Source organism: Narcine bancroftii, chromosome 10 (genome assembly GCF_036971445.1).
Source record: "Narcine bancroftii isolate sNarBan1 chromosome 10, sNarBan1.hap1, whole genome shotgun sequence".
NCBI lineage: Eukaryota > Metazoa > Chordata > Chondrichthyes > Torpediniformes > Narcinidae > Narcine > Narcine bancroftii.
In genome coordinates this window covers 29,004,772-29,023,919 of record NC_091478.1, presented here as the reverse complement: position 1 = coordinate 29,023,919, position 19,148 = coordinate 29,004,772, and the positions used below count along the sequence as shown (strand labels likewise).

General features: G+C 46.0%; 2 protein-coding genes across 3 annotated transcripts in view; one reads left to right on the top strand and one right to left on the bottom strand.

Moving 5' to 3' along the window:
• Positions 1-7,128, bottom strand: part of pdcd11 (programmed cell death 11) — a 52,499-nt gene extending 45,371 nt beyond the window's left edge. The window contains exons 1-3 of the mRNA XM_069899390.1: positions 7,022-7,128; positions 4,228-4,335; positions 3,855-3,992 (exon numbers count right to left, since the gene is read on the bottom strand). Coding sequence (XP_069755491.1) covers positions 3,855-3,992; positions 4,228-4,326 — 237 coding nt within the window. The 5' untranslated portion in view covers positions 4,327-4,335; positions 7,022-7,128. The remainder of the gene's footprint in view (positions 1-3,854; positions 3,993-4,227; positions 4,336-7,021) is intronic.
• Positions 7,129-7,265: 137 nt separating this feature from the next.
• Positions 7,266-16,085, top strand: atp5md (ATP synthase membrane subunit k). 2 transcript variants are annotated; one of them, XM_069900391.1, is made up of 4 exons: positions 7,266-7,374; positions 12,338-12,435; positions 15,021-15,125; positions 15,935-16,085. In XM_069900391.1, the coding sequence occupies exons 2-3, from the start codon at positions 12,349-12,351 to the stop codon at positions 15,117-15,119; spliced, it is 186 nt and encodes a 61-aa protein (XP_069756492.1). In that variant the 5' UTR covers positions 7,266-7,374; positions 12,338-12,348; the 3' UTR covers positions 15,120-15,125; positions 15,935-16,085. The 2 variants fall into 2 exon arrangements, with proteins under 2 accessions (XP_069756492.1, XP_069756493.1); XM_069900392.1 differs by lacking the exon at positions 7,266-7,374 and adding an exon at positions 7,513-7,537.
• Positions 16,086-19,148: the final 3,063 nt, after the last annotated feature.

The following is a 19,148-nucleotide window of genomic DNA, read 5'->3' as shown; positions in this document are numbered from 1 at the left end:
AGCATTCCCAAGCATTACAAATACACATTTAAAATTACAAATACACATGTATATAATTCAATTCCATTTTGTATCAAGTTAAGGACTTCTGGGATCATACAAGAAGCAAATAATGAGGGTGAGGAACCCGTGGCTCTAGCGCAGATGAAGAGGAGCTAATGTCACACTTACACACAAAATGGGAATAGGGAAGAAACAATTAGGGGCGTTGGGAGTGATGGTGGAGGCTGAAACATTAGGGGCATTTAAGAGACTCAGACAGACACATGGATGGAGAAAAAAAAAGGGTTAAGAGGTAGGGAGGGTTTAGTATTTTTTTTGGTAGGAATATATAGGTTGACACAACATCGAGGGCTGAAAGGTCTGTAATGTGCTATTTTTTTTTTCTTTGGCTTGTCTTCGCGGACGAATATTTATGGAGGGGTAATGTCCACGTCAGCTGCAGGCTCGTTTGTGGCTGACAAGTCCAATGTGGGACAGGCAGACATGGTTGCAGCGGTTGCAAGGGAAAATTGATTGGTTGGGGTTGGGTGTTGGGTTTTTCCTCCTTTGTCTTTTGTCAGTGAGGTGGGCTCTGCGGTCTTCTTCAAAGGAGGTTGCTGCCCGCCGAACTGTGAGGCGCCAAGATGCACGGTTTGAGGCGATATCAATGTGGCAGGCACCAAGAGATTTCTTTAGGCAGTCCTTGTACCTTTTCTTTGGTGCACCTCTGTCACGGTGGCCAGTGGAGAGCTCGCCATATAACACGATCTTGGGAAGGTGACGGTCCTCCATTCTGGAGACGTGACCTACCCAGCGCAGTTGGATCTTCAGCAGCGTGGATTCGATGCTGTCGGCCTCTGCCATCTCGAGTACTTCGATGTTGGAGATGAAGTCGCTCCAATGAATGTTGAGGATGGAGCGGAGACAACGCTGGTGGAAGCGTTCTAGGAGTTGTAGGTGATGCCGGTAGAGGACCCAATGATTCGGAGCCGAACAGGAGTGTGGGTATGACAACAGCACTGTATTCGCTAATCTTTGTGAGGTTTTTCAGTTGGTTGTTTTTCCAGACTCTTTTGTGTAGTCTTCCAAAGGCGCTATTTGCCTTGGCGAGTCTGTTGTCTACCTCGTTGTCGATCCTTGCATCTGATGAAATGGTGCAGCCGAGATAGGTAAACTGGTTGACCGTTTTGAGTTTTGTGTGCCCGATGGAGATGTGGGGGGGCTGGTAGTCATGGTGGGGAGCTGGCTGATGGAGGACCTCAGTTTTCTTCAGGCTGACTTCCAGGCCAAACATTTTGGCAGTTTCCACAAAACAGGACGTCAAGTGCTGAAGAGCTGGCTCTGAATGGGCAACTAAATATATTCTATTAACTCTCAAACCCATGGGAGGATGCGAAGAGGAGCTCATCACTCCTGCAGGAGCTCAGGGTAGGTCAACTCCATAGCTTAAGCGGTACTCTCCCCTTAAACCATTCTGTTCCTTCAGACATCCAGTAAAATCCTTTACACCAAGCTGTAGGAATGAAATATCCATAGTAATGGCATGGACTCTTCATGTCAAATCTCACCCAGGTTAAAATAGAGAGGAGTTCATTGGCAAGGCCGCACCTGGGATATTGTGTGCACTTCTGGGCTCCTTTCTTGGGCAAAAATAGACTTTGGCTTTGGAGAAGGTGCAGGAGATTCACCAGGTTGATTCCAGAGATGAGGGGATTAGCATACGAGGAGAGATCGAGTCGCCTGGGACTACTTGCTGGAATTTAGAAGAATGAGAGGAGATCTTACGGAAACATCAAATTATGAAAGGTACAGATACAATAAAGGCAGAAAAGTTGTTTCCACTGGTCGGTGAGTCTAGAACTAGAGAACATAGCCTCAAGATTTGTGGGAGATGTGGAGGAATGGCTTCTCCCAGAACGGTGAATCTGTGGAATTCTCTGTCCAAGGAAGGCTGCCTCATAAAGTATTTTAATAGATGTTTGCAAAGTAGTAGACTTGTGGGTCATGGGAAAGACACGTAGGTGGAGCTGAGCCCACAACCAGATCAGTAAATGGCAGAGCAGGCTCAATGGGCCAGAATGGCCGACTCCAACACCTATTCTTAATTTCTGCAGCCACACGGGTAGGCAAGATACACCAACGAGAACAGTACAACTTAAATGACTACAACATCCCATGAGACAGCAAAAGAGATAATAAATGGGTAGATAAATAAATATTCACAGCTGCAGTTAGTGCAAAGACAGGTGATGTGTCAATAGTGCAGGGAAATCTTTCGGTTTACAATTGAAGGACAGGGCCCAGGTGGAGAACAGTCTGGTTCAGAAGCCAAGGAGAAGGGTGGAGCTCACGACTGGCGAATGGAGAGTAGAAAGGGAACAGGATGCCCCCAGTTTCTATCACAAACTCCAGTCCTAAGATAGGGATAGAAAAGCCAGTTTACTGATGGAGGAAGCATCGAGGGAGACATTTCAGAGTTGTCATTATCCGCAAGCAGAAGAGGTCCGATTGGCTTTCTCTCGTGAATGTTGCCGAGGAGCACCATGCAGAGAAGTGATGAGGGCCACAGAAAGACTGGTGCAGATTCCCACCCACTACCAGGGAGCAGGAAATCATGGAGGACGATTGTGCATGGTATTGAGTCGAGTGGTGTGGATGGATAAATTATCTTTGCCTCAATGACACCAAGTGTCATTTTTGGAACAGTGGTAAAGCAGAACCCCGACCAAAGGAACTGAAATGGAGTTCCAGACCGAATTTGGGAGGTGACTGGAAGGAGCTTGGGCTCAGATCCGAAACATCCATTCCTTCCCATGGGTGCTGCTGCCTGCTGAGTTCATCCACCACTGTTATGTATCACTGCGGTTTGCACTGACACAGAACTCAAGGGAGCAAATCCGAAGTATCAACTGGTGGATGGGAACACTAAGGGAAGCTGGGCGCAATTTGAATTCAAGGGGCAGGAGATCTTATGGACAAATACGCAGTTTAGAATAATCATTCTCAATGGGGGCATACGGACTCCGGTGCTGGTGGGGGCTGCCCATAGCACATACAAGGTAGGAGAGGGGGAGCAGGGATTGAAATCTTGAAGTATTTCATGTAGTTGGTAGGTCTAAAAAGAAACCAAGCAAAAGGCATGATTAGCAGAGCAGTGGGTGGCATAGCTAGTGTAGCGGATAGTGCAATGCTGCTGCACCAGCAACGTGGGTTCGACTCCGGCACTGTAAGGAGTTTGTACACTGCCCCATGTCCGCTTGGGATTCCTCCGGGGTGCTCTGGTTTTCTCCCACCCTTCAAAAACGTACGGAAGGTTTGTAGTTGGCTATAATTGGGTGGCACGGGCTTGTGGGCCGAAAGGGCCTGTAACAGCGCTGCACATCTAAATGAAAAATTGAATTAAACTAGAATGCTTCACAGGGAAAGGGGGAGACCCGTAAACTTTGAGCAGAGTCCAAAGAGGGCCATAGCCAAAAAAAAGATTGAGAATAGCTGTTTTCAAGTACTAGAGGATGGAGGCAATTGGAGAAAAGTACAGCGGCCAGACATGGGGTTATAGGCAGGACCAGGGAGATATGACAGTAAATCATAGAACAGTAATGCACGCAGAATTAAGGGGTGGGGATTATCTCAATGCCAAAGAAGATCATTCACTTCTTGAAGTTAGGACTGGAGCAGAGGATGGAGGAGTCAAGGAGAGGGAGTTAGATTCTGCACCAATGGAAGCCATGAGTTAGTGGGCAGAATAAGCATTCATTGGGTGGGTTGGTGGTCATTTGAAAGGGGATCATGGTGCCAGAGACAGAGTGCTTGAATGGAATGGTGGTGTGACAGTTGAAAAGCGGACTCTTGAGTCCAGCCCCATCACGTACCTCGAACGTGAGAATGTCTGCATCCGATGGCTGCAACTCCCAGCCTTGCACTTCAACAGGGGTTTTCACAATCTCCTTGCTCAATTTCTTCTTCCGTTTTTTAACCTTGGGGCTCCTTGTTTGATTTTCAGTCCCTGACTGAAGAGAGAGAGGGATAGAGCAGCATTTCTAAAGGGGTCTCAAATATCACCGTACAACTGAAAACAGGGCATACAAGGCATCAGTCAGATCCAGATGGAAGCTCCCTCTACACCGTCCCATCACATACTCCCAGGTCAGACACAGAGTGAAGCTCTCTCTGCACTGTCCCATCTATTTTTATATTTTTACATTTCCCTATGTCTTTCCAGCTGGCACCATCTCCAAAACTTACTTCAAATAAGTTGCCTTGTTCCTCATATTTCTTGTACTTCACTGCAGTTTCCTTTCTCTGTACACCCCCACGAGGAAAGTCTTCATCCATTGCAGCCATGGTTAGAACCTAGGGAGTTAAAAAGATATCGAGTCATTTCTTCTTCCAGCCTAGACCAGGTAATCCACACACTGAGGTAACAAATCCACACAGGCTATGACAAAAGAAATAAGGGAGGTAAACAAGAAAATCTGCAGATGTTAGGTATGAGTGCAAAACACAAAAAAAAGGCGCAGGTCTTGCAGCATCCATAGGAAGTACAAGGCAGTCAGCGTTACGGGAACAGGAGTTCCAAAAATCAGGGAGGGGGTGATGGTGGGAGGAGCACAAGCCAACAGGTAAGATGTAATGGGAGAGTACCAGAAAAATAAACTGAGAAGCAATAGGGGTAGAGTACAGAGGGTTAAGTACACTCGTCTGTTCTTTTAAGATCCCTTTAGAATCATATAATAAAGACTGCAATATTACACAAAATTTACTTTAGTCAGCGGTAAGGCAGACAGATTCGCCATTGGCAGAAATTGTCTGAAATGCCTCTTACAGTCAGAGAAAGAGAAGCAAAAGAGTCCTCCCAGAGTCACCAAGTGTTCATGGATTTGCCTTCAGTCCTCCCGCAGCTATGGAGTTCAGTTCAAATTATCAGCAACACGAGCTCCAGACCCAAACCTCCAACACGATCAGCCCCCTCTCACATCCTGGTTCCAATACCTGGTACCCTTTCAGCCAGTCTCCAGCAGTCTACCGCCTGGTGTGAATTCCTCAACTGTCAACAGCCCACAACCTGCGTGGGTTCCTTGCCTCCAGTCACCAACAACCCGCTGCCTGTGTGTTCTTCAGCTGCAGAACACCTTTGCTGGTCTGCCACCGTAGTCACTATCCCAATGGGTCATCTCCTCTGCTTCGCCTTCCCAAATGGGGGGTTCTCCCGTTTTCTGGTGCCATGCGCCAGTCCTCCACTTCCCCAGAGTCTGCAACCCTTTGTGGCTGCTGCCGATCATGGGTGCTGTCACCTTGGGTGTAAATCCCGCGGTCGGGGGATTTTTAAATAAAACCACCATCAGCTCCGTTTACAGGCTGTTTAAAGCCTGTACGGAGCTGTCGGCAATTGGACTTGGCAGTTGGAACAGCAGCAGCACTACCGTTATAGCAGAATGTTACAGAATGTCCAACCCCACATCCCCAATTCTCTTCTCTTTCAAAATGATGTGGACCACATTTTGAATAGCAACACCTGCATTCACAGCTCATTGCCACAGGTGACAAAAAAATACTCACAGCCCATGGATTGGAAAAAATTTCTCATCTCTGTCCCAACTGGTCCCTTAGTCCGACTGGCCGGTTTTGAGTTGTCTGATGCCTCCACAATGAATGATTGAGCTGCCCCATTTAATGTGACAGTGACTGATCCTGCAGTTTATTAATTTTCCTGTCTGATCCATTTATTCCCCAATTTCCTTCATGTACAAAAATATTACGCCGTCAGCGCTGAATATGTTCAATGACTTAATGTCCAAATGAAATTTCAAAATTACTCAATGACGATCAGGTCCTTCAGCTGATCATAGCTGGGTCTTTGAAAGAACGTCATTGAAGAAAAGGCTTGTTCTATCATTCTGATTTGGCAGCTCCCAACCTAAGCCCCAACAACTAAATCCATTGGTGTCTGAAGGTTTATTGATCTTGGTCATGTCCAAAATTGATACATCTGTGGCACTGGGGGACAAGGCAGTATGGATATATAGGCATTGTATCTTTCTGGGGCTTTCAGAAACAGAAGAGCACAGTTGGCAGAGCGGTTAGCGCAATGCCTTTACAGCGAAGTGGCCTGTATGTCTAAATTTACATCTAGAACCAGGATTCAGAATCCAAAGAGTTGTCCATTCAAAACCAAGACCTCTCCACCCAGCCAGACAGTGGCAAATGCCTGAGGTTCACTAAGTTTACTCAACACCAAAACACATGCAAGTGAATTCAAGGGTACATGGGTAACACAAAGAAAACCGTGCCAAGAAGCACTGGTAGTGGGATGAACAGCCTGTCCTCATGATGTCCCACACCCTGGAAGTTATGGTCGGAAAGAGTATTTCTAGAGGAATAGCATACAATAGCAGGGATTTTATGAGGCTTTGTAAAGGTACCAATAAAACCTCACTTGGAGCATTGTGAGCAGTTTTGGGCTCCTCATTTAAGAAAGGATGTGCTGACTTTGGAGAGGGTTCAGAGGAGGTTCACAACGATGATTTTGGGAATGAAAGAGTTATCATATTAGGACTATTTGGCAGCTCTTGGCCTGTACTTTTTGGAATTTAGGAGAATGAGGGGGAGATCTCATTGAAACATTTTGAATGTTGAACGGAGTAGGCAGAGTAGATGCAAAGGTGGGAGAGTCGAGGACAAGAAAGCATATCTTCAGGATTGAATTTTGTCTAGTTAGAACAGATGCAGAGGAATTTCTTCAGCCAGAGGGTGGTGAATCTGTGGAATTTGTTGCCGAGCAGTTGTGGAGACCATGTGTTTTTTTTAAAAGGCAGAAATTGATAGGTTCTTGATCAGCCAGGGTATCAAAGGTTATGGGGAGAAGGCCGGACAGTGGGAGAATGGATCCATGATTGGATGGCGGGGCAGACTTTATGGGCTGAATGGTCTATTTCTGTTCCTGCGTCTGTCACAGTGCTGGGTGCCCTCCTTCACCTCGCCTTTCTCCAACCCTCCCTCGACCCCGGAAAACCGTACCCCCATGGTCCCCCATACTCACCCGCTCCACCGTTCACATGGCCATCTCCCGGCTCCGGAAGGATTCCTTCTCACCTCGCCAATGCTTCCGAGGGCGACGAGGCGTTCAGCCCATACAGCCAATCAGCGAGACAGTTCTTGTGAGTGACGTCGCTCTTATCTAATGGGAAGCAGGAACCACCAATCAGTCTCACTGTTCTACCAATCATTGAACAGGTAGTGTAATCCTCTGACATTAGTCAGCCAATTGTTGCTGAGGCTATCCAGAAAAGGGCAGGGTGGTCATGTGAGTCTGTTCCAATAGTCGTTGGGGGGGGCGGGACATCCGGCGCGGAGCTCGGGCCTGTGAAGGACATTAGCAGCGGCGGAGTGAAGGTGAGAGAGCCTGGGGTTTCATTCCGGCTGCACAGTCGTGGTGACGGGGTTCGGGTTCCACCATCGGGAGCCGCTCCCTCAGGAGGCCTTCCCCCCATCCCACCTCCGCCGAGGTGGACGCCTTCTGCCAGGCGGGGACGTGGTGGACGGGGCCGGCCTACCGGTAAAGCGCCCCCGCGATTCATAACCCGCTCCCCCAGCCCCCCCATCACTGCCCTGTTAGCCCCAGTGTTCCTCACCTGGTGCCACCCTGCCCGAACTGTGGGGTCCAGGGCTGCTCTGGGTGCCGAAGGAAACGCTGGCTGGGTAGAGCAGAGAATGCAGGGGTCATACTCTGGTTGGAGAGCAGCGCTAACTCTGCAGATGCTGTGTTAATTGTTCTTTCTTCTTCTCTTTTCTTTGGCTTGGCTTCGCGGACGAAGATTTATGGAGGGGGTAAAAAGTCCACGTCAGCTGCAGGCTCGTTTGTGGCTGACAAGTCCGATGCGGGACAGGCAGACACGATTGCAGCAGTTGCAAGGGAAAATTGGTTGGTTGGGGTTGGGTGTTGGGTTTTTCCTCCTTTGCCTTTTGTCAGTGAGGTGGGCTCTGCGGTCTTCTTCAAAGGAGGCTGCTGCCCGCCAAACTGTTAGGCGCCAAGATGCACGGTTTGAGGCGTTATCAGCCCACTGGCGGTGGTCAATGTGGCAGGCACCAAGAGATTTCTTTAGGCAGTCCTTGTACCTTTTCTTTGGTGCACCTCTGTCACGGTGGCCAGTGGAGAGCTCGCCATATAACACGATCTTGGGAAGGCGATGGTCCTCCATTCTGGAGACGTGACCCATCCAGCGCAGCTGGATCTTCAGCAGCGTGGACTCGATGCTGTCGACCTCTGCCATCTCGAGTACCTCGACGTTAGGGGTGTGAGCGCTCCAATGGATGTTGAGGATGGAGCGGAGACAACGCTGGTGGAAGCGTTCTAGGAGCCGTAGGTGGTGCCGGTAGAGGACCCATGATTCGGAGCCGAACAGGAGTGTGGGTATGACAACGGCTCTGTATACGCTTATCTTTGTGAGGTTTTTCAGTTGGTTGTTTTTCCAGACTCTTTTGTGTAGTCTTCCAAAGGCGCTATTTGCCTTGGCGAGTCTGTTGTCTATCTCATTGTCGATCCTTGCATCTGATGAAATGGTGCAGCCGAGATAGGTAAACTGGTTGACCGTTTTGAGTTTTGTGTGCCCGATGGAGATGTGGGGGGGCTGGTAGTCATGGTGGGGAGCTGGCTGATGGAGGACCTCAGTTTTCTTCAGGCTGACTTCCAGGCCAAACATTTTGGCAGTTTCCGCAAAGCAGGACGTCAAGCGCTGAAGAGCTGGCTCTGAATGGGCAACTAAAGCGGCATCATCTGCAAAGAGTAGTTCACGGACAAGTTTCTCTTGTGTCTTGGTGTGAGCTTGCAGGCGCCTCAGATTGAAGAGACTGCCATCCGTGCGGTACCGGATGTAAACAGCGTCTTCATTGTTGGGGTCTTTCATGGCTTGGTTCAGCATCATGATGCTGATGCTGATGCTGTGTTAATTGTACTAAACACACAAACGCTGGAGAGGTTTTGCAGCGTCTATACGAGGTATGAATGTATCGCTGATGTTTCGGCCTGAGCCCTTCGTCAAGGTGTAAAAAGTAGGAAGATGCTTGAATTAAAAGCTGAATCATATTCTGGTTAGCTGCCTTTACAGTTAGTGGTCTTCCGCAGGGGTTGGGGCAGCTTCTTTTATGTTGTACATTAATGAGATGGAGCAGCCATTTATAACTTTTTTTGGCGCGGGCCCCCTTAGAACTTTGCTTAAAGGTTGTGAGGCCCCTTCCCTGTGAAGCAATCAAGTTTTGTTGATGTAGTTCTCTCCTACCATCTATGCACCTTGGGGATGCGGGGCCCTTATAAAAGATTTCAGTCTGAGGCCCCTGGTGGAGGAGGCTGTATTGCCCTTGTTGAGAAGGACTAATTTTGTGGCTAAATTTGCAGAGACGAAGATTGGCAAAAGAGCAGGTAGTATTGAGGTAATGGAGACTGCAGAAGGATTTGTACAGGAGAATTGGCAGAGAAGTGGCAAATGAAATATAATGTCAGAAAGTGTATGATTGTGTATTTTTGTAGAAGGCATAAGCAGAAAGACTATTTTCTAAGTGCAGAGAAAATTGAAAATAACCAGGTGCAAAGGGACCTGGGAGTCCTCCTTCAGGACAGCCTGAAGGTAAACTTGCAGGTTGAGACGGTGGGGAAGAAGGCAAATAAAATGCTGGTATTCATTTCAAAAGGAATAGAATATAAGAGCAGGGATGTGATGTCGAGGCTTTATAAGGACAGGTGAGACCTCACTTGAAGTTCTGTGAGCAATTTTGGCCTCATTTAAGAAAGGATGTGCTGACATTGGAGAGGTTTCAGAGGATGTTCACAAGGATGATTCTGGGAATGAAAGGGGAATGTTTGACAGCTCTTGTCATGTACTCATTGGAATTTAGAAGAATTGAAACATTTTGAATGTTGAAAGGAATGGCAGAGATGATGTTGAAAGGTTGTTTCCCATGGTGGGAGAATCTAGGACAAGAGGGCACAACTTCATGATTGAAGGGCACCAATTAGAACAGAGATGTGGAAGAATTTAGAAGAATTGAAACATTTTGAATGTTGAAAGGAATGGCAGAGATGATGTCGAAAGGTTGTTTCCCATGGTGGGAGAATCTAGGACAAGAGGGCACAACTTCAGGATTGAAGGGCACCAATTAGAACAGAGATGTGGAAGAATTTCTTCAGCCAGAGGGTTGTGAATCTGTGGAATTTGTCACCACAGGCAGTTGTGGAGGTCAAGTCATTGGATGTATTTAAGACTGAGATTGATAGGTTCTTGATTAGCCAGGACATCAAAGGTAATGGGGAGAAGGCTGGGCAGTGGGGCTATGTGGGAGAATGGATCAGCTCATAATTGAATGGCAGGGTGGACTCAATGGGCTGAATAGCCTATTTTTGCTCCAATGTCTTCTGGTCTAACAGGCTTATGCCCCAACTTGTCAATGCTGACCAAGTTTGCATTTGGAGCTAATTCCATCTCCCTGCATTTGGTGCATGTTCTCCTCAGCCCATCCTATCCATACATTTGCCCAAAATGTCTTTTGAATATCAAAGATATGTCTGCCTTGTATAGTTTCCTCTGTCACCTCGTTCCCCTCTGAGTCCCTCTTACAGCTATCTTCTCTCACCTTAAATCTCTGCCTCTTGTTCTAGAATCACCTACCTGGCAGACTGATTGTTAGCATATATTTCACCCACATCTTTCATGATTTTATAAGATTTAAGATTCTTTTATTGTCATGTAATAAAAGGCATGGTTAGCAGCATAGCAGTTAGTGCAATGCCTTTACAGCGGTAGCAATCAGGACTGGAGTTTGAATCAGCCCTTGTGTAAGGAGTTGGTATGTTCTCCCTGTGTCTGTGTGGGTTTTCCCCGGGGTCTCTGGTTTCCTCCCGTCTTTCAAAACGTGCTGGAGGTGTAGATTAATTGGGTGTAAATTGAGGGGCACGGACTCTTAATAGTACACAGCATTCCCGCAGCCTCTACATCCATACGGACTTTAGCCCAAACAATCAGCAACCTGAGCTCCAGATCTGAACCTCTGACATGATCAGGAAACTTTTAGTGCCCAAAGCTTCTTGGGAGCCCCTCGGCACCCTCTCACATCCCAGTTCGATACCTGGTACCCCTTCAACCAGTCTCCAGCAGCCTGATGTGAGTCCTTTAACTGCAAGTCACCAGCAGCCGAAGCCTGCCTTGGTTCCTCGCCTTGAGTCGATAACAATCTGCTGCCTGTGTGCTTTTTCAGCTGCAGAGCCACTCGCTGGACTGCCGCTGTGATCACCATCTTGTAGGGTCATCTCTGCTTCTCCTTCTCAAATGCAGGTGGTGGGGACGGGGTGTGTGGTTGTCTCTGCATTTTCTGGTGCCTTGCTCCAGTTCTCTGCTTGTCTGGAGGCTGCTTCCAGCACAGGTGCCACCATCTTGAGCCCAGACCCTACAGTCACAGCATTTTTGAATAAAACAGTCGGTTCTTTTAACAGAGTGAAATATGAAAGTCTGCAGACATTGTGATTATAGTAAAAAGTAGTGGCCACCCATTTTAATTCCCCATCCCATTCCCTTGCTGACGTGTCTGTCCTTGGTCTCATGCACTCCCAGACTGAGACCACTCATAAATTACAGGACCACACCTCTGACAGGGCATCTGCCAACCGGATGGCACGAATGTTGACCTCTGGCTTTCATTTAAACACCCCCCCCCCCCACCCCACATCATTTTCCTATTATCTCCATTCCTTGTTTCCTCTTGCATAGACATGAAAAAAATCTTACCTCATCAAGTATTCTATTGACACCATTTGTTGGTCTGGATTCCTCCCCCATTGTTTGAATTCTGAAACTTCCTGCTTCTGGTTTATTCCTTGAAGGGCTCAGGCCCAAAACGTCAGCAATATATCTTTGTCTCCTATAGATGCTGAAAAGGCCTGCTAAGTTCCTCCAGCTTTTGGGAGTGTTTTTACGGCTCCTTTAACAGGCCGTTTAAAGCCTGAATGGAGCTGTTGGTAGTAAAACTGGATAGCAGAACCCCGCAGAGGAGTGCAGTATGTGTGCTCCCTGCTTTCACCGGGTCTGCAGCAGCGCTGTTGTTAGAGCAGCTCTGGGAGCATCATTATTTTTATATACTGGTAAACCTCTCTCCCCTCAGCCTCCTCACACACCTGGGGATAAAGTCCCAGCCTAACTTGTCTCTCTCTATAACTCAATCCCTCCAGTCCTGGAAACATCCTGGTGAATCTCCTCTACACCCCTTTCCAATTTATTGATGTTCTTGCTATACCTGGCCAACCAGAACTGCGCTGGGTAATGATGAGGTGTTTGTTGAGCTACTTGTAACTCACACTTTTGTATCCTTGCAGCCCGTGTGAGAATGGCAGGTCATGATGCTCCCAGCCAGCACCAGTTCTCTGGATTCCACAAGTATTTCAATGCCTACACCTTGACGGGCAGGAGGAATGTAAGTACAGGGAGAGGGATCCATGGCAAGCAGGAGGTGCTGAATGAATTGTTAATATTGAAGAATCTTGTTCACTAGAGATGAGGGATCTGCAGACTTAGGTAATGTGGATTGGCCATGTTCTTGGGGCTTGTGGAACTGCACGGATACCTGTTGTTCACTGGATGTGAAAATCTGCATGAATGCGTGAAAGCTGACAGGGAGGTGCACCAAACCCTGTCGATTCTGAACGGGAAGGTGGAAAGAGACCATTTACTATAGCTGATGGTTCAAAGTATAGTAAGGGCAAAATATGAGTAGTCTTGATCAGTACGTTCTTTACTGATTGATATTAAATCTTCTAAAGAAAATTGGATAGATATGAGGGAACAGTGTGGAATAAAGAATGCAGCTGGGATTCTGGTTGACTAGATTGATTTATAAGTCCAGTTTATTGTCAGCTAATTGTACAAGTACAACCTGATGAAACTGTGTTCTCCAGTCCTTGGTGCATAACACACATACAGATAAACAATACATTCATATTCATGAAACTATTTATAAATATTGTGAGTCTTGGATGATTAGTGTGAACAGTTCCTTTGGTCGTTCAGTATTCTCACTGCCCAAGGGAAGAAGCTATTCCTCTGTCTCGTGGTGCTGGCTCCCCTATCTCTTCCTCGACGGGAGCAGCTGAAAGATTATGTACGTGGGGTGGAAGAGGTCCTCAGCGATTTTGCGTGCCCTCTTCAGACAATGATCCTGTCAATGGCGGGAGGGAGACTTGGGTGATCATCTCTGCCAGTCTTATCATCCTGTGGAATGATCTCTGGTCCATTTCTCTGCAGCCACCACATCACCATAGAGCTCCTAAGGAAGGCTGACATAATGGTGGCCGGTAGCCTTGCCTGCTTCAGTCATCTCAGAAGTGCACCGCTTTTGTGACTAGTGAGGAGATGTTAATGAGCCAGCCTGAACTAAAGATTCTGTGATTGAGTTGTGAATGAATACTATCTGTTCCTGAGTTGAACAGCATGGAAACAGGCCCCATGGCCCAACCTGTTCAAAGGTGCATTTGGCCCATATACCTCTAAACCTTTCCTGTCTGAAATGCCATAATTGTCCCTGTCCCTACCATTTCCTCTGACAGCTTGTTCCATATACCCAACACCAGCTGTGTGGAAAACGATACCTCTCAAGCCCCTTTAAATCCTACTCCTCTCACCTTAATGGTTTATTTGCATCATCACATCTGAAATTTGGAAGAAAATGAATGATATTTGAATGACAAGCATGGAGCTGCACAAGGTGAGGTTGATGGTCACACTCCTGGCAATTGGTGTCTTGTTGAATAGTTGGCTTGATGCTGTTGCTCAGTGAGTACATCAGTCTGCACAACAATCCCTGGATTGTTGGTTTCCCACAAGAAAACTGGGAAATATTGGGACATTCTGAGGACCGAGCCATTGGAATAAAAGGGAGAGCGCAATAGTGGAAGACAATATTTAATTTCAAACTGCTGATAATGCTTTGACCCAGCACATCGGTAGACTAGAGGATCTGTGTAAACCATGTCTTCCACAACTGGAACTGATTGTTGGAACCACAATCAGCCTCTGATTCTGTTGCTCCAGTTTTCCAACACCTGCAGATTTATTTTTACCTATGCAGTGCACAAGAGTGTTGGAGAAACTCAGTAGCTTACTGAGCATCCATAGAAAGTAAGAGGTGGCCAGTGTTTATATTCAGGTATCTACCAGTCCCCCACCCCCAACATTCCCGACGAAAGCATCAGGTGCCTTTTACTTCCCTTGAATGCTGGGTGACCTGCTGACTTTCTCCAGCACTTTTGTGTATTGCAGTCAACCCCAGTAACAGCAGGCTTTGACTCTAATTTGATCTCACTTGAAGAAAGTAAAATCACCACTTCCATAATCCGTTCATAGTTTCAAAACATTACAATGGAGTCCTTTTGAAACCTGGTCAATTGAAAATGATATTCACAGTGCAGAGCGCCTGCCATAGGTGGCATAGACATTTAAGTCTGCAGAGCCTCGTGTGGGAAGAGTGCATAATCTTCAAAGGAAAAGCAGACATTTATTGAAATGTTGCAATTTTCAATAAATATTGGTCTTCATAGGGTAAAATAAATGAGATTGCAGCTGGGGTAACAGACACTGTTTTAGCTACATGCCTAAGGTTTAGTCACCTAGAGGGCCACAGGTTCTGTGACAGTTTTGAAGATTAATTAGAACATAAAATCAGACAATGCTGGAGGAAATGGCTATAGTTAGTAAGCATAGTCCTGGAAAAGTGGAATCTTTTAGTTCTGAGGACTTTACTTGGGACAGATTGTCATTGGCACTTCAGCACTGAGTATATTCAAAGCAAGGTTTATTGGACTTTAGACGGGGAATCTGGATAAGGCGAATGAGCAGGAAAATAGACAAAGCTCAGGATTCGCATTCTTAGTGAATGGTGGAGAAGGCCAGGGCCCTCTCCACCCTTCTTCAGCTGAGTTCTGAGACATGTCACTAAGGAACAGATTGCTGTTCTCATTTAATAGACGCTCGCTAACCCGTCCCTGTCTAATTTTCCCTTCACAGTATGTGCTGGCTACATATGCAGGGATCGCATCACTTATATTATTCTTCAAACTGAGATCAAAGAAGAAGGCACCACTGGCAATCACAGAGCAGAAATGATGTATGGTGAGGAATCTTATCTACAGTTAATTCTAACCTTGTGGGCAATGTAGTTTTCTGTGTACCTAACTTGAAATATGTTCATGCTATCTCTGCCCTAAAAGTATGTGAGCAAGCTGTGTATAATCTAATCCAGCCATTCTCTATGGGGTCCATTACAGGGAGGGGGGAGCCACAGACTGAAATCATAAAATGCTTTTTTTCCTATAGTTGGTAGGAGAGAAGTATGGAAGAATCCAACTAAACTTGACTGTTTCACAGTGAATGAGGCCCATAAACTTTGAGCAGAGTCCTAAAAAAGGGTTGAGAATGGCTGTTCTAGCCTATGCTAAGTGTGTGACTGGAGCTTTACTGTGCATGCAGCCCTGCTCTGGATACTAGAAAGTGTGTGTATGCAGTTCTTGTTGATAGGACATTGCTGTTACTTGGGGAAAGTTTGGGCTTTTAAAATCTGACTGAGTGCTGTCCTTGTATTATGAAGTTCTGAGAACATAAATCACAGAACAGTACAGAATAGGCCCTTCTGCCCACATGTGCTGAGCATGGTATCCAATTTGGCAAAAAGTCTGTTGCTTGCCTGTGATCCGTATCCTTCCATTCCCTGCACATTCACGTGTCTATCTATAAGCCTCCTAAACACTATTGTATCTGCTTCTACCACGACTGGCAGCCTGTTCCAAGCACCCACCTCTCTATTTTTAAAAAATCACATCTTCTTTAAACAACCCCCCCTCCTTAAGAGCATGTCCTTCAGCATATGATATTTTTTATTCTGGGAGTAAATGTTTTAACTTTTTAAAAATTCTATATTTCAGGTTCTCCACAGTGATGATGCAAGTATGAAATTAAGAACCAGCTTGTGGCGATTTTGTCAAACATGGAAATATTTTGAACCTCTGCAATCGTGTCACTTTTGTGGTGTAATATAAATTATCTGCCTTAGTCAGTAAAACTCCTGGAAATCTTCTTCATTGGTGTTTGTGAGTGGAATTCCAAAAGAATTTGTGTACTTGAGGGGAAAAAGGGTAATGAGAGAAAAAAGGGACCCTTAAGGAATCAATGTGTTAACTCTGGAGCGACAGGAGATGGGCAAGGTCGTTAATGAGTACTTCTCCTCTGTGCTCACTGTGGAGAAAAACACAAGAACTTGGTCAATGGTAATGTCTTGAAAACTGTCATGGTGACAGTTCAGGAAATGTGAAAGGTCCTGTTATGTACAAGGTAGACAAATCTCCAGGGCTGACCAGGTATATCCAAGTACTATGGGGAAAATGTAGGTGCCCTGGTTGAGATTAATTTCAAGTACAAGTGAGGTGCCAGAATAGTGGAGGGTGGGAAATGTGCCTCTATTCAAGAAGGGAAAAGCCTGCAATGAGACTAAAATTTGTGGTTGGTAAGTTACTAGAGCATTTTGAAGGGAAAAGTATATATGCACTTCGATGGATAAGGGCTGATAGTGGTAGAAAATTGGCTTCATGGTAGAAAGCAGAGGGTGATGGTGGAAGGTTGTTTTTTGGACAGGAGGCCTCTGTCTATTGGAGTGCCAGAGTTCTGTGCTGGGCCCATTGCTGTTTATCATTTAGATCAGTGGTTCTTAACCTTTTTCTTTCCACTCACATAACCACTAAGTATTTCCTATGCCATCGGTGCTCTGTGATTAGTAAGGGATTACAAGGTGGTACGTGGGTGGAAAGAAAGGTTGAAAACACTGTTTTAATCGAACCTAATTGACTCGTTATGTGCACAGTTTCAGAATTCCGAAGGAAATGAGCCAATGACAATTTTTCTCAATAACATATTTCAGTAACTATCGAGTCCAGAGCAGTGATTCTCAACCTTCCCACTCATACACCACCTTAAGCAATCCTTTACTAATCACAGAGCACTGATGGCATAGGGATTACTTAAAGTGGTATGTGAGTGAAAAGAAAAAGGTTGAGAACCACTGATCTAGATCCATGATACATATGTAATAAGTTTGTGGAAGACACCAAAGTGTATGGTATTGTAGATTGTTGCCAAAAATGCAGCAGGATCTTGATTGGTTGGGCAGAGAAATGGTCAATGGAATTAAATAGAGAAATGTAGAGTGTTGCATTTTGGGAAGCCTAATATGGGTAGGACCTACACATTGAATGATAGGGATCTGGAAAGTATTGTGGAGCAGAGGGATTGAGAAGTACAAGTACATAGTACCTTGAATGTAAAGAGGGTGATCAAAAGGGCTTTTGGCACATTGGCCTTCATCAATCAGAATAGAGAAGATGAGAGGGGACATGTATACGACCCTGGTGAGGTCCTATTTGGAGTAATGTATTCAGTTTTGGTCATCATGCTACAGGAACAACGTCAAGCTCGAGTGGATATAGAGATTTCAGAAGATGTATAACCAATGTTTTGGCCAGAGTCCTTTGTCAAGGTACGTGGGGCCTGAGCTACTGGGAGAGGTTGAGCAGGCTGGGGCTTTATTCCTTGGAGTGCAGGAGGATGAGGGGGTGATCTCATAGAAGTGAACAAAATCATGAGAGGAATAGATCAGGTGAATAGTCTTGCCCAGAGTAGCAAGAATTGGTAACCAAAAGACCTCAGTTTAAGGTGAAGGAGGGGAGAGATTTAACAGGAACAGATTGTGGAGGGTGTGTGGAATGGGCTGGCAGAGGAGATTGAGCCAGGTACTATGAAATATTTAAGAACAGTTGGATGGATTTAGAGTAGTGGGTTTCAAACTGCCCCCAGACTTGCATTCCACCTTGATTCCATGCACCCACCAATGAGTGAAGAACTTGCTGCTTAACATTTTTACCCACCCCTGCCATATTTGCTCTCTAGATCTCTCGTGTTAGCTATTTCAGCTTCAATGGAAGAAGCCTCTGGCCAACCACAAGACCAATGCTTCACCATTATATACACCTTTATCAGGTAACCCCTCATCCTCTGTCCTGAAAAGACCAAGTTCACTCAACCTGGCCTCCAAAGGCATGCTCTCAAATCCAAGGAGCATTCTTGTAAATTTTCTACAATCCTTCCTGTAGTGAAGTGTCCAAAACTGAAAACAATATTCCAAGTAGGTCTTATATAATTGCAACATTACCTCACTGCTCTTGAACTCTCTTCCATGGTTAAGGAAGACAACATACTCAGTGCCATCCTGTGCTGGGCCTTCTCCACTGCCAGAGGTCCAATGTAAACTTGTGGAACATGTGTTCCAGCTGGGCATTCTACACCCAGTGGGAACAAAATGTTATAATTTCAGGTAGCCAGTCCCTCCTCTTGTCCTTTCTGCTCTTCTCATTTTCTCCATCCCCATGTCCTCATTGGATTCTTCTTTTTCTCTCTCTTTCCCCCCCGCCCCCCCACTTCAGTTCTAGCTGGTTTATCTTTATAATCAGTGAAACATTAGACTGCAGATGCTGTGATTGTATTAAAAACAAATGCTGGAGGAACAGCAGATCTGTGTCCATAAGAGGTAAAAGGCAGTTGATGTTTTGGCCCTGTGCATCAGGCCCACATTGACTGCCTTTTACCTTGTATGGATGCTGTGAGACTGGTTGAGCTCCTCCAGCATTTGTTTTTACTACAATCACAACTTCTGCAGACATTAGCCCCTTTCACACTGGCACCTTAACCTAGTAATTAACAGCCAATATACTGATTAAAGGGCAAGTGAGAACCCTCACAAATTAACACGCAGGTGTCTGATACACCCTACCTAGGGTTTTTTTTCTTTCCCCACCCCCCCCGGGTCTTCTGACACCTGTGTGCCGATTAGCCCAGTGTGAAAGCGACATGGATTATCCAGGTCTTTCTTGCATATAACCAAGAAATGTTGGTTCCTGTAGTGGGAGAGTCTTGGACAGGAGGACACACTGCAGGATTGAAGGGCATCCACTTAAAACAGATGCAGAAAAATTGCTTTAGGCAGATGGTGGCAAATCTGGAATTTGTTGCCACAGGAGGTTATAGAGGCTAGATCATTGGGTGTGTTTAAGGTAGGTTCTTGATTAACCAGGGCATCAAATGTTCTAGGGA

Excerpts from the sequence above, each read along its gene's own strand:
- atp5md (XM_069900391.1), top strand. The coding sequence starts at position 12,349 with ATGGCAGGTCATGATGCTCCCAGCCAGCACCAGTTCTCTGGATTCCAC. Across the intron at positions 12,436-15,020 it reads CCTTGACGGGCAGGAGGAAT|TATGTGCTGGCTACATATGC; the intron begins GTAAGTACAGGG and ends TTCCCTTCACAG.